Raw genomic sequence first — 14,377 nt, 5'->3', positions numbered from 1 at the left:
TCCCGGTCTCTGCTTTCGTCATCACGTGGCCTCCTCCCCTGTGTCTGTGTTTTCACCCATCTGTCGTCTCTCACAAGGACATTTACCATTCGCTGTAGGCCCACCAGGTAATCCAGAAAGACCTCATCTCCAGATCCTCGACTTGATTGCATCTACATCCGCAAAGATCCTTTTTCCAAATAAGGCCGTGGTCACAGAGTCTGGGTATTAGAGTGTGGGCATACCTTTCTGGGGGTCGCCACTTGGCCCGCTGCGCCGTGAGTGAGAGACAGACGGGCAGCGTAGAGTGACGGTTGTGGGCCCCGTGGGAGCTGGTGAGGACGTGCTGCTGTGTGATGTTGGGCAAGTTTGGCATCTGCTTTCAGCTTCATTTCCTCAACTGCAAAAGGCAGTGTCTCTAGACACAGACCCCAGAGGCTGCCCTGGGAATTAAGTGGGCGGATCTGTAGGGGCCTGGTCAACAGGAAGGCCGGTTCTGTGAGTCCTCACCTGGCCTTTACCCCCTCCACCCTCTGGACTGCAGTCCTAAGGTGGGAAGCAGAGCTCAATTCTCTCCCTCTTTTTGTCTCTGCAGCGGCCCACCCGTGTGCCCGGGACAACGGCGGCTGCTCCCACATCTGCATTGCCAAGGGTGACGGGACCCCGCGGTGCTCGTGCCCAGTCCACCTCGTGCTCCTGCAGAACCTGCTGACCTGTGGCGGTAGATGCGACCTCAGTACTTTCTATTGGGAAGCTAGACAGGGACCCGATTCTCTGCCCCCTCACGGCTGCCCTGCATCCTTTTAAAATCATAGTCCTTCTGGCTTTCAGTCTCTAAAGCAGACGCTTTGTCATCCTTTCATTTCTAATATATGCATTCAGGGCTATGAATTTCCCTCTAAGTACTGCTTTTGCTGTACCCACAGATATTCATAATTTTACATTTTCATGTTCAGTTCTAGTATTTTAAAATTTTTCCTGTGGCGTATTCTTCGCTCACGTGTTATTGCGAAGCATGAGGGTCAGCTCCTAACCAGTTTCTAGTTTGATTCCACTGTGGTCTGAGAGCAGACATGGTAGGATGTCTGTCCTTCTAGCTTTGCTCAGGTCTGTGTCATGGCCCAGCATGGGTCTGTCTTGACGAATGTCCATGTGAGCTGGGGAAGAATGCGTCACGTGCTGCTGTTGGGTCCCTTGGCTCCCAGCCCCTCTGCATGGTCTTTGTTGGTGGGTCAGTGTGCAGACGTCCATCGCTGGCTCCCTACAGACACCCCCTGCACCCAGGCCCTGATGTCCCTGGTGTGCCCTTTGTGGGTGGGTCCAGGGGGAGCAGCCAGGCTTCTTTCTGTGTGTGTTCACACCCCCCACCCTGCCTCATGTCCCGCTCCGTGTGCTGAGAGCCTGGTGGTTATGTGGGAGCCACATGGGTCCCAAATGTTGAAAGATTTACGTGTGTCGTTTCTATGTGAAACACACACTGTTTTCCTTAGGTTTAAAGGGTGTTGAGGACTCATGTTGAACATTAAAGAGAAATTCTGGCTGGCTTCCTGGCCTCAGTTTCCCGTGACTTCCCACCCAGAGGAGGGATGGTGATGGCAGTTCCGGGAAGTGGGACAGCCCTAAGGGGAGCGTGTCCCCCCCCCCCCCCGCCGGTGCCCCCTCATCCCCACTTGTCTATATCCCAGCCCCATCCTTTCAATGAAAAAAACAAAACAGAGAAAATTTCTTGTCTTTCAGCTGACATTTATTACCACTGCTTTTATCTTTTTTTATTTTTTTAAAAGATCTTATTTGTTTTTTAGAGAAAGGGGATGGGAGAGAGAAAGGGAGAGAAACAGTGCATGAGAATATAGATCAGGTGCCTCTCTCATGCCCCCAGCTGGGAACTGCCCTTAACCCAGAGCTATGTCCTGACAGGGAACCTAACTGGTGACCCCTCCGTTGGCAGGCCCGGCTCAGCCCGCTGAGCCACACTGGTCAGGGCCCCCTTCCTCTTACACTGTGGCTGGGACCGCACACAGGACACACCGTGGTGGGGACCGCACATGCTGACACCGCCCGGTTTGTGACGGTGTTTCTGTCCTCCCAGAGCCTCCCACGTGTTCCCCGGACCAGTTCGCCTGTGCAACCGGGGAGATCGACTGCATCCCCGGGGCCTGGCGCTGCGATGGCTTCCCGGAGTGTGACGACCAGAGCGATGAGGAGGGGTGCCCTGTGTGCTCCGCCGCCCAGTTTCCCTGCGCGAGGGGCCAGTGTGTGGACCTGAGACTGCGCTGCGACGGTGAGGCTGACTGCCAGGACCGCTCGGATGAGGCTGACTGCGATGGTGAGGCCCCACCCACCAAGGCGCCCGCTGCTCCTCCCCTCCCTTCCCAGGCCCCGCCCCATCCATCCACCCCTCCCCACTGGCCCTACCTAGGGCCCGCCCTTTCCACCTTGTCTCTGGAGCAGTGTGAATCCCCTTAAGCCAGTGGTCCTACCCTCACAAGTCTCTGGCCTCACAGGTTAGGGTCTCTGTAAACCCTTTCCCAGGAGTAAAGTTGCCAGGCCCTCCTCAGCTTGGAAGGGAAAGAAGTTACTTTTAGGCCAAGTGAGGAAAGCCTTGCCACTCGCCCTTGTCTGGTCCTGCCAAGCAGTTGGGCCTGAAGGTGGACGGTGAGAGCCAGTCCTGCCGTCCTTCATTCAGGCGGGAGTTTTGCAGGAACCCCAGGCAAATCCCACGGTCGGCTGGACGTTCGTGGTTTACGCCTCGGTACAGTAAATCCCACCCCAAAAGGCGGTGCTGCCCTCCTCTAATCTGCGCGTGGGGTCACGCTTACCCCTGAGGAGTTTCTAGCAGCCCGTTGACCCAGGAGATACAGAGAGATTGGCTTTGTCATCCCAGGTCCACTTGGCGGTGAAACGTACCTCTTCCTGTGAGTCTTCCGTTTATAAATGACTTGCTGGGAGGTTCCTGTCACGTGTTGGTAGCACCACGGCCCCATGGCTGCCACTGAGCTCTTCATGGGTCACTCTTACTGCCTTTTGCCAGTTACCGGGTCCTCTTCTTAGGTGGCTCAGATGCTGCCCGGTCACTGCCTGCCGAGCCTGTTCATGATGAGCAGTGATTTTGTGGAAAATGATGGCTGGGCGGGCGGGTCATTCCCCCCGATGTTTCTGTGAAGTCACAGTCGCCAAGTCTTTCTAGCTAAGAGACCCTTTGAGGATTTGGTGGTGGCTGTAGACCAGGGGCTGGCGACCTGGCATGAAGGCTAAATGCAGAGCACTGCCTGTTTTGATAAATGAAGTTTTGCGGGGACACAGCCAGGCTCATTCGTTTCTGTCTGGCGTACAAGAGCGGAATTGAGCAGGGAGCGATAGACTCGTGGCCCTCAAAGCCTAAACACGTACTGTCCCCTCATATCTCCCACCATAAATGTGTCTTCTGGTGCACGTGCCGCGCTCACAGTGGGCCCCAGTGCAGGCCCTGAACTCCACTGTCTGTTTCTGGAGCCTTCCAAATCATCCCAACTATTTTGAGAACATGGACTTCCTGTCTGTAGTTCCCCGAGCGGGGCATCTGGGGCAGGGCAGGTGGGCGCTCAGGTAGCAAGTGTGTGCCCGACGGTGGATCCTCCGGGCAGCGGCCTTCCCGCTGGGGCCCTAGCTCCTTCCAGGACAGCTTTCAGGAGCAGCAAAGGAGGCGGCAGCTGCGTTCGGCATCCAGCCTTTCTCTTCCTCCCATCCCAAAAGGCTGTGAGCTGCACTGGTCGCCTGCATGCGATGCCTTGGCCTTCACAGTTGAGCTCTGCTAAGACATCACCCGTCCCCTGCACCCCCCCCCCCGCCCCCGCCGTCTAGGGAGCCAAGGCTTCTCGTGCGCGACCCTCTAGCGGGCTCTCACCTCCTGTAACTGGGGGAGCTGAGGTTCAGGGGCTGGGCTAGTCCCTGCACTGTTTGGGGCCTGACCCGTCATAGGAGCTTGATCAGTACCTCCGGGGGGGCCTCAGGGGGTCTTCCCTGCCAGTCCTGAGGCCGGCGTTGCAGAGGCCTTGCGACAGGCATCACCGAGGGGAGGATGCAGGATGGGTTGCCGCTCCCCAACACGGTCCTAGAAAGGGCCCCATTAGTCCTGTCTGCATTTGCAGCCTAGACCTTTGTTGTTGGGTCCAGGGGGGCGGGGCAGGGAGCTGCGTCTCGCCCTCTGACTTGTCTGAATGCAAGCCCCCCTCTTCGCAGCCGTCTGCCTGCCCAACCAGTTCCGCTGTGCCAGTGGCCAGTGCATCCTCATCAAGCAGCAGTGCGATTCCTTCCCTGACTGTATCGACGGCTCCGATGAGCTAATGTGTGGTGAGTGGCTTCCCCCAGAGGGCAGGGGTCTCTCCAGTGCTGAGGTTCTACCCCAGGGGTATGAGGTCTAGAGGAAGGAAACACACTAGGGGCCGTACTCAAGGAGGCTAGGAAGCTTGGAGTGCTTGGCCTTGGTGGCAGGCAGGGAAGGCTTCCTGGAGGTGGGGGAAGCTGGGAGGAGGACAGGAGACTGTGAATTACGGGGCATTCCAGCTTCGTCCAGGGACCTCGCCCAGCAGCAGCTGTCAGGCAGCAAGATCACCCTTGCTGGGGCTGTGTCCCAGATGAGTCTAGAGCCCAGAACCCAGCTTCCATGCTGTCTGAATCATAGCCTTACAAGGCCCTGGTGGCTTTGATAGTGAATCAAGCCCAAGGAGCACCCCCTCATTCGGCGGTCCCGTGCACAGGATTCCCAGACGGACCCTTTGGATGCACCTGTGCAGCCCCAAGCCGACTCCTGGCTTTGGAGGCTGGGCTGAGCTGCCTAAGTCCAGGCCTGGCCACACTCAGCCCGTCCCAGCGCCTACACTCAGGATTTCTGTGGGGCTCAGTGAGGAAGGCCCTGGGTGCCTGGCGCCCCTGTTAGCCAGCCCTTCTGCGAGGGTGAAGTCCATTGCTAGGCGGGCTAGGAGGCATCGGTCTTTGCCTGCCTGCCTTATGCCTACTGCCTGGTGGTCGGTCTTGGTAACCAGCCCCATGGGCCTGCTGGCCCAGCTCATGACTCGCATGAGCAACTGTGTACACACTTCCAGCCACCACAGAGAACCCCAGACAAAGGGGGATGAGTAGGAGGCTGCTATGGGGGAGGCACTGGTGAGGGGCCATCAGGGTGTAGGTAGAGCTCAGCCAAAGAGCAGGAGAAGGAGATAGAGGGGGGCGCTCTAGGCAGGCCACGGAGGCAACGGGTCGGTGGTACTGAGGTTCTTAATGTGGCTCCTCGGCCCTAGCGCCCCAGCCCCTCCCTTCCTCTGGCCCTCCATCAGTGGGTGCGGGGCCTGGGCAGAACCAGCCCCTCCAGGGCACACGGCGTGTCCCCACAGGAGAGCCTGTTCCTTTGCAGTTGACTTCCTGTCTATCCTCTGGCAGAAATCACCAAGCCACTCTTGGATGAGACCCCGGCCCACAGCAGTGCCATCGGACCCGTCATTGGCATCATCCTCTCGCTTTTTGTCATGGGCGGAGTCTACTTTGTCTGCCAGCGTGTGGTGTGTCAGCGCTACACAGGGGCCAACGGGCCCTTCCCGCATGAGTACGTCAGCGGGACCCCCCACGTGCCCCTGAACTTCATAGCCCCGGGCACCTCTCAACATGGTCCCTTCACAGGTAAACAGCCTGAGATGTGCAGGGGCCCTGGGCAGAGGTGGGGAGCATGGTCTGGGCAGGATCCGGGTGCGTGGATCAGCAATGCTGCTGCCACGCCCTGTGCTGTGCCCATGGCAGGCGTCACTAGCCGATCCCAGCACTCAGGCTCCTGCTGAGCTGGAACTTGGCGTCAGAGTCCTTTCAACACAGAGGCTACGACCTGTCCTGTGGCCTTGGGGGTGTGGGGGCGCCTCTTTGGATTTGACCTTCAGTATTCTCGTGGGGAATGTCTTGAGTCCTCCGGGGGGTGCAGCTGGGCTCTCTCTGGAATCAGAGGAGTCACCGGGTATGTAGCAAGCAGTTTTGTCCTGGACGCAGATGCGACTGTGGCTGCACAGTTAAAACTGCCATGCGGGTAGGCCAAAAGGAGCATGAGCCGAGGGGCCGCGTGTCCAGATTCCCAAGTGGCACCGCCAGGCTGAACCGCACTGGTTCACGTCACAGGATGTCCTGGATGGTGGGGCCAGTCAGCGCTTAGCCCCAACAGGGTCACTGAGGCCGTCTGCAGGGCCATCTTGGGGATTCCCCAGGGCCTGCTCGGCCCAGGGTCCCTCTGCTGCCCTGTCTCCTGCCCAGCGCCAGCCTTGTGCGACCCTGACGCCTGTGTGCAGATGAGACCTGCTTCTCTTTGGGGGAGCGGGGTTGTCAGGGGTCCCTCCACAGCCCTGGTAGGCCTGAGGCAGTGGCGTGGTCACCGTTGCTGCGGCGCCCGGAGGACGGGGCCCTCTCTGTGCCAGGTGACCCGGGGCGGAGACCCTCCCAAGTTCACTCCCGCAGGCCCACGGTGGCCCTTGGGGAGGTGCTGTGCGTCTCCCCATTTTACACATGAGGCTCACACTGTGGTGGGCGGCGGACAGCGGGCGGCGGGCCCGGGGGGACGGATGTACCCACCTGGACCTGGGTCTCATGGCCGGCAGGAGCCGTGGAGGGTGCGCGCTGTCCGTGGGTTGCCCCAGTCCTGACTGCCTTGTCTCCTCCCCGCACAGGCATCTCCTGCGGCAAGTCCATGATGAGCTCCGTGAGCCTGATGGGCGGCCGGGGCGGGGTGCCCCTCTACGACCGGAACCACGTCACCGGGGCCTCGTCCAGCAGCTCATCCAGCACCAAGGCCACGCTGTACCCACCAGTAAGTGGGGGTGGGAGGAGGCCTGGCTGGCCGGGGACACTTCTTGTGACCTCAGCATTTCTAGAATTATTAGCTGTTCCACCGCAGAGAATGGAGGAGAGTTCATCTTCCTCCCTTCCAAACCCTGTCGCTTTTCTCTTTAGCGACTTGTTTTCAGTTTAGAGAAGGGCACCCCTTGTTTATTATGGATAATCTGGAAACCACAGACAAACCTAGAGAGTGGGAGTCTCACCCATCATCCCAGCTCCCAGGTTGCTGTTGGGCATTCTGGCGTCCGGGCGGCTGTCTCTGTTCCGCACCGGCCCACGTTGGCGGCTGCCTCTGTGGGGCGCATCTGGACAGGGTGCTCAGGTGTGCCTGTGTGAGCTCCCACCCAGCGTCCCCACGTGGAACCCCTGTTTTCCTGCCAAGGCCTTGCTGGTTCCCAGAAAAGAGCTAGATTGTTTTCTGGAGGGCAGGTACCCACCGGGTGGCTTTTTGCAGCTGAAATGCTCCTCGAGCTTCTGGCAGCCCCAGTGGGGCGAGGGGCTGGCTCCAGCTGAGCCTCACGCCACAGCACCACGATTGTACGGAGGGTGAAGCAGTGAAGCCCCCCGTGTTCAAGCCCCCTGCAGGATCTGTCACAGGGACCCTCTCCCTGAGCATGGTTGGGGACCCCCGTCCCCAAGAGCACAGCTTGGTGCACGGAGGTGAACGTGTGTGTGTGTAAACGTTGGGGCCCGACTTGACACGGCTCTGTGTTTTTAATTCTTTGAAACCTGACTTTTGGGGAATGTGCGCTCTCCTCAGGTGAGGGCAGGCCCTGGAGCTCTCTCTGGGGTCTCCAGGAAGCCACGCCTGCCAGGGCTGGGCCTTCCTGCCCTGCTGGGTGTCCCCTTGTGCAGGGTGTTGCCCCCTCCTTATCGGGCCCTGCCCCGGAAGGGGGGGCGGGGCCGGCTGCAGGCTGCAGTGGTCGTTATCTGAGGTTCCCAGGACTGGGACTGAGTCTCCTGGAGGCTCCAGGACCCAGTGGCATTTTGGGGCAGAGGAAGCGAGGACCCAGAAGCCCGGAGTTTAGAACGTTCTCCACCATTCCTCTCGTCCTCCCTGCTCTCAGGCTCTCGCATGCCCCACGTAAGCAGCCAGAGCCCAGAAGCCCGCGTAAGACCGACCTGGCTCCCGGAAGCGCCCCCCTCAGCCTCCCATGCAGACACCAGGAGGCCCAGGAAGCTGCCTTCTCTGTCCCCAGGCTCTGCTGGGAGCTGGGGGGTCTTATTAGACCGCAAGAGATGACACCAACCAGCCAATTCTTTTTTTGTATAATTTGCATACCATACATTTCACCCACTTCAACTGTACAGCTCAGTGGTTTTTAGCATATTCACAGATATGTGCAGCCATCACTGTAGTTAATTTTAGAACATTTTTGTCACCCCAAAAAGAAACCTGCGGGGAGCCAGCTATTTTTAAATCAAACGGCATGATTTTGCATCAGAAATGCATGTTCATGGCACGGATTCAAAAGGCACAATAGACGGCACCCCCACCCTGGGCAGGAGCCCCCGGGGGACGTCCGTGGTGAGCTTCTTGCGTGTTCTGCCTGTGAGATGTGTACATAAGCAAGTACAAGAGCAGGGCCTTTATTTGGCCAACAAAGAGTATATGAATATTTTTTTTTCTTTTATTTTGAGATAATTGTAGACATACATGCAGAGAACCAATACAGGGACCCTGCCTGCCCTTCACGCCCTTTCCCAGTGGTGACAGCTTATAAAACTACTGTCTCAGTCTGTTCACGCTGCCATGACAGAATATCACCAGTTAGGGGGCTTAACCAAGGGCAGCAGCGGTGGAGACTGGGAGGTCCAAGGTCAGGGTGCTGGCGGATTCGGGTCTGGCGAGGGCTGTCTCGTCCTTGTGTGGTGGGAGGGGCTGCAGAGCTCTGGTGGGTGTTCTCGTCTGAGGCACTGACCCCCGCTCGTGAGGCTCCCGCCCTCATGACTGAACCGCCCCGAGGGCTGCGCCTCCCAACACCGTCCCGCTGGGAGTTGGGTTTCAACATAGGAATTTGCGGGGGACACACACATTCAGCCTAGTAATACTGCAGCATCACAATCAGGAAATCAGGGTGTTGCTATAACATCCTGTCTTTTTTTTTTTTTTTTTTAAAGATTTTACTTATTTTTTAAAGAGGGGAAGGTAGGGAGAAGAGAAGGAGAAGAGAAACATTGATGTGAGAGAGAAATATCAATCAGTTGCTTCTCGAACACGCCCTGACTTGGGACTGAACCTGCAAGCCGGCCATATGCCATTATCGGGGCTTGAACTGGCGACCTTTCGTTTTATGGGGCGACCTCCCAACCAGCTGAGCTGCACCAGGCAGGGTGATACAACATCCTTTGACCTGACTCGGATTTCACCAATTTTACATGTGTCCTTCGTTTAAAACTTTATTTTTCAGAGAAATTTTAGGTAAATTGCAAAATTGAGAGGAGGGACAGATTTCCCATGTACCCCTGCTCCCCAACATGCGCAGCCTCCCTCATCGTCCACATCCCCCCGCAGAGTGGGGCGTTTGTTACAACGGAGGCCCCTACATCATCACCCCAAGTCCACAGATGACATGGGGTTGCCTCTTGGTGCTGTACATTCTGTGCATTTGGACAGATAATGCCTGTACCCACCATTCTGACCGCCCCCAGAGTAGTTTCATAGGTACTTTCTATGACCCAGATGGTGGCATCTGAGGGGAATGAGGGCCCCTTGCTGAGCCCTGCTTTTCCCTACTGGCCAGAAGTAAAGCTGGTGGTGACCACGCACTTCTGACCCCCTAGCTGACCCGTGCTTTCTCCATACGCTCCAGAAGGAGGCGCTGTGCTCACCCCATTTTGCAAATGAGGCTGAGAACTGAGTAGGAAGTACCAGCCTGGGTCACTCCTTGGGACCTGGCATCGGGGGTGCCAGGGCCTGCACAGAGGACTCCCGAGGCAATGGGAAGAATGGGCAGGCCGCAGAGCCCGAGCCTCGGTCCCCCTGACCGCTCTGGCCCTCCCAGGGGGACCGTCCCTCTTCCTCCCAGCCCCCTGAAACACTCTTCCACAGGTCTCATTTAGGGTAAAAATGGTTTGGTGGCATGGCCTTAGTATTTTTCTCATGACAAGGGGTGTTGAACATCTTTTTGGGTGTTTATTTACCTTTACAGTTTTATTTTCTTGAGAGTCTGCTTCTATCCTTTATGTTTTGGGTTTTTGGTATTTTTCTTATGCATTTATAAGCTCTCCTTATACATACATATAAATATAGAGATACAAAAATTAGCCCATTCTCTGAGACATGTATTGAAAATATTTTTCCTAGACATTTGTCTTTTGATTTGGGTAATGGAGTGTTGGCCATTTTTGCAATGAAATGATCAATATTTTCTTTTATGGGAATGTAGGTTTTTTGTTGTTCATTTATTTATGTATTTTTGTCTTGCTCAGAAAGGCTATCCCTTCTCTGATCATTTAAAAAAATTCTTTCCATGTTCACAAGGTTTCATGCTTTATATTTAAACCTTGGGTTCTCCTGGGATGTTATTAGATGAACTGTGTGAGGAAGGTGGCAGCTGACTGTTCTGGGCTGATGGCTGCCAGGTGGCCTTGGTTTGCTTAGGTTCACGTGGCGATCTGAACAGAGAAAGTTCAGAGCACAGAATTACTAGGAGGGGCGGGTTCCAGGGAACTGGCCTGTGAGAGGTAAAGGGACTGACACAGGACACAGGACAAGCAGATCCGCCGAAAGAGAGTGCCCAAGGAGGGACCCCCAGGGCCGAGGTCCAGGCCCGCTGGCTGAGGAGACGCTGGGGTGCTACCTCGGCGGAACTTGCTAGAAATCTGTCCACTGCAGTACTGGGAAGACCTTCTCCACCAGCCCTTGACCCTACCCTCCCACTGCCCTAGGGGAAGTAGCAGTGACAACCAGCAGACAGACGTAGGGGTTTGGGCAGAATCCCAGAGCTCCCCTGGAGGGGGAAGTGAAGGGGCACCCACTCCAGTCAAGTTCATGAGCAGGTGTCCAGAGAGGACCCCACAGGGGTCAGGGGCAGGGTGGCTGCCGGAGGCCCTTTCCACTGGGCTTCCCTGCTGGTTCCAGCTGCCCTCTCTGGAGCCCCCTTCCCCCAGCATTGTGCCCTCCCAGCTCTGGGGTCAAATCTTGAGGAATCCCCAGGGAGGCTATATGGGCCGAGGAGGACCTTCCCCAGAGTAAGGACCAGGAGCCCATGCCGCTTCCTCAAGGGCAGAGGAAGGGCATGGCCGCTCCTTGCAGGCGACTCACCAAGTGTCAGGACAGCTTTGGGACACAGGTCTTCTTAGCCCCACTTTAGAGATGAGGAAACTGAGGACCAGACAGGCGAAGTCCCTCACCAGACGAGGGGGCCGGGAGGTGTGGGCCCAGTGTGGACCCGCACCCCCGGCTCTGGGAGGAAACCAGGGCAGGGAGGGCAGGACCGCACGGCTCTGTCAGGCCTCCGTGACCCCTGCTTGGCTCTCCTCAGATCCTGAACCCGCCGCCGTCCCCCGCCACGGACCCTTCCTTGTACAACATGGACATGTTCTACTCTTCAAACATTCCCGCCCCCGCCAGACCCTACAGGTATGAAGTCCCCGCGTAGCCCTGGCACGCTGTGGCCGGCGGCTGGGCCTCCAGGCGAGCCGGGGGTCGGTGGGGGGCCTCTCCCGTTGTCTAGGAGAGGGGTCCAGGGCGCTGATGGACCCACGGTGGGCCCAGCCCTGCCTCCCCGGGCTCTCCTCACCCTCACCGGGCTGCCCCCGCAGCAGAGGACCACGCGCCCACCGGATCCCACGTTCTGAGCCACTTCTGAGCCGCACAGGCAGACGGGGCCTGGAAGGCGCTCCTGGTCCCACCCTGGCATGGCCGGGCCCCACCACTGGGGGGGGAACTGACGACACCCAGGGGCCAGGGCTCCGGCTCGGGATCTGGCTGTGGGACCCTGGCAGTGACGCCAGGGATCACATCTGATTCCACTTCAGTGCTCGTATGGCCCCTGCCCTGTGGGCTCTCAGCAGCGTGGCCCTTTCTCCTTCCTCCCCACAAGGCCTGTTGGAGCCTGAGAAACCCGTGGGCCTAGTCAGCCTCCCGCCGTCACTGCCCCCTCCGCCCCCCCAAGTTGTCCGCATGAGGGTCACAGACTCCACCTTCCTGGGCCGGAAGGGGGCACTTGGGAATGTTGAGGGGAAGTGGGGACCCGTGTGCTGCTCTGGGCCCAGGGCCGGTTGCAGCCTGGGGCGGGCGTGGTGGGGTGAACCTCCTGACCTTGCACCCGGTGGTCTCAGCCAGCAGGGCTCCCCTTGCCCCCCCCCAGGTGCCCTGGGCCCCTCACCCCCAAGTGAGCCACTTGATGGGGCTGGGGTGGGGTGGTTCTGGGAAGACCTGCCCCCTCTATAGAGCTCAGGGCTCTGGCACATTCTTGGACCACCCAGTTAGAGTGGTCGAGGCCCCTCATCCTCCACTGGGTTGCCTGGCACAGCGAAGACTCAGTGAGGAGTCACCTGCCACCTAGTGGCCACTTTGGGAACTCCGGGTCGGCAGGGGAGCTGTGCGGGCCAGGAGAGGCCCACTCTTTACTGGTCATTGCGGCGGCTCCCCAGTGCCTCAGCATCGGGGTCTGGCCCCCGCAGCCTCGACCATTAGCTGCTGTCCCCAGGGCTGCCACATCCTCGGCAGCCGGGCCAGGCTCCTCGGTCTCTGGACCACATGCTTTGTGTGATCTGTCCTGATTTGGTTGCCACCTGGTACCTCTTCCCTTCCGACTGTCGGGGTCCCTTCCTGTTCTTGGGATCCCATGAGATGAATTCTCCTGCTGTGCTCTCCTTGGCACCAGGCACCCTTTGCTGGCCCTGGGGTGCTGGCCCCACCTTCTTGCCCACAGGGAGCCCCCTCTGGCCTGGGTGTGGGGCTCATAAACACACCAGGATCCCAACCCCAGACTCGGCCACGCGGGACACAAGGTTTCAGCGTGCAGGAGGTGTCTGGGAGGTGACACCCGCGGGGTCAGACCGCTTGAACTCAAGATGGGACTGTGCCTGGCCAGACAAATTACATAAGGGGGAATGGCTGTCAAGCACTTTCTGGCATCAGGCCCTGTTTCTAGCACTTTCCCTGCAGAACCTTATTTAATCCTCTGAAGCTGTGTTTGAAATGGGTGCCACTTCATCCTCCCCAAGGTCAGAGAGGCTAAGTTGCCCGTGGTCGTCCAGGTGGGCTCTGGGGGCCTTGTTCTCCGTGGACGCGACCTTGGCCTGGAGCTGCAGCGCTGGCCTAGCGTGGGCTTGGCGGCATCTCCTCGAATCAGGTGCCAAGCCCCTTTCCCTGTCCCCTCCAGGCCCTACATCATCCGCGGTATGGCGCCCCCGACGACGCCTTGCAGCACAGATGTGTGTGACAGCGACTACAGCGCCAGCCGCTGGAAGGCCAGCAAGTACTACCTGGATCTGAACTCAGACTCAGACCCCTACCCGCCCCCGCCCACGCCCCACAGCCAGTACCTGTCCGCGGAGGACAGCTGCCCCCCTTCGCCCGCCACCGAGAGGAGCTACTTCCACCTCTTCCCGCCCCCGCCCTCCCCCTGCACGGACTCGTCCTGACCTCGGCCGGGCCACCCTGGCCTCTCTGTGCCCCTGTAAATAGTTTTAAATATGAACAAAGAAAAAAATATATTTTATGATTTAAAAAATAAATATAGTTGGGATTTTAAAAACATGAGAAATGTGAACAGTGATGGGTGGGCAGGGCTGGGAAAACTTTGTACAGTGGAGAAAATATTTATAAACTTAATTTTTTTTTTAAACATCACTGCCATTCTTTCGTGCCATGTGTGCGTTGGAGTTGAGTGTCCCCAGGTTGTGAACTCCGACCTCTGGCCGTCCTCTGGGCAGCTGGCAGGCGTCTCTCTCCATCAGGCTCCCGTGGGGAAGCGCAGGGGCCCGCAGGCAAGGCCAGCACGTGGGCGCCTGGGGTTCGTGTAGTCACGGCGGGCCCTGCGCTTGATTTCGTCTCTGCTGTTGTCGTCCTGAAGTTATAAATGATGTTTGAGAAAGAGGCCCTGGGTTTTAATTTTGCACTAGGTTTTGCAGCTTGAATGGCTGGGCTTTGGCCTGTTCCCTGGCCAGTCTCTGCCACCGTCTGACCTCCGTGTGGGCCAGCCCGGGCTGCTGTGCCCATCAAGGCAGTGCTGGGGACTAGGGGCCCCTGCTGGCCCTGCCGTCCACACTCGCCCTGGGGAAGGGAGGCTCCCAGCCTGCCCTGGCCCCTGCCGCCCGGTCCGCACACAGGCAGCTGGCGAACGCTACCGGAGGCCTGCCACGGGCCCACCTGGGTGGTACTGGAGGAGACTGTCAGGCCGCTGGGAGCCTCCAGTCTGTGCAAGGAGACAGAGAGGCTGGCAAGTAAATGGGGTATTGTGACGAAGTTGGGCTGTTCTCCTGGGCCCAGGCAGGGGCAGCCACATTCGGAGGGGAGGGAGGAAGCCAGAAAGCGCCCGGGTCCTGATGGGAAGACCCCTCTGCATAGTACTGGGCACACACTCCGTTGGAGGATCAA

General features: G+C 58.3%; 1 protein-coding gene across 1 annotated transcript in view; it reads left to right on the top strand.

Annotated features, from left to right (window-relative positions):
* Nucleotides 1–13,544, top strand: part of LRP5 (LDL receptor related protein 5) — a 94,893-nt gene extending 81,349 nt beyond the window's left edge. Inside the window, exons 17-23 of the mRNA XM_054570786.1 lie at nt 575–700; nt 2,069–2,305; nt 4,198–4,308; nt 5,395–5,631; nt 6,657–6,796; nt 11,313–11,410; nt 13,161–13,544. Of these exons, the coding sequence (XP_054426761.1) occupies nt 575–700; nt 2,069–2,305; nt 4,198–4,308; nt 5,395–5,631; nt 6,657–6,796; nt 11,313–11,410; nt 13,161–13,422 (1,211 nt within the window). The 3' untranslated portion in view covers nt 13,423–13,544. The remainder of the gene's footprint in view (nt 1–574; nt 701–2,068; nt 2,306–4,197; nt 4,309–5,394; nt 5,632–6,656; nt 6,797–11,312; nt 11,411–13,160) is intronic.
* Nucleotides 13,545–14,377: the final 833 nt, after the last annotated feature.

The sequence above is a fragment of the Pteronotus mesoamericanus genome, unplaced genomic scaffold (genome assembly GCF_021234165.1).
Source record: "Pteronotus mesoamericanus isolate MK-2021 breed Mesoamerican mustached bat unplaced genomic scaffold, CSHL_Meso_final contig_214, whole genome shotgun sequence".
Taxonomy (NCBI): domain Eukaryota; kingdom Metazoa; phylum Chordata; class Mammalia; order Chiroptera; family Mormoopidae; genus Pteronotus; species Pteronotus mesoamericanus.
Note: the sequence above shows the minus strand (reverse complement) of the source record. Positions and strands in the feature narration are given on the sequence as shown.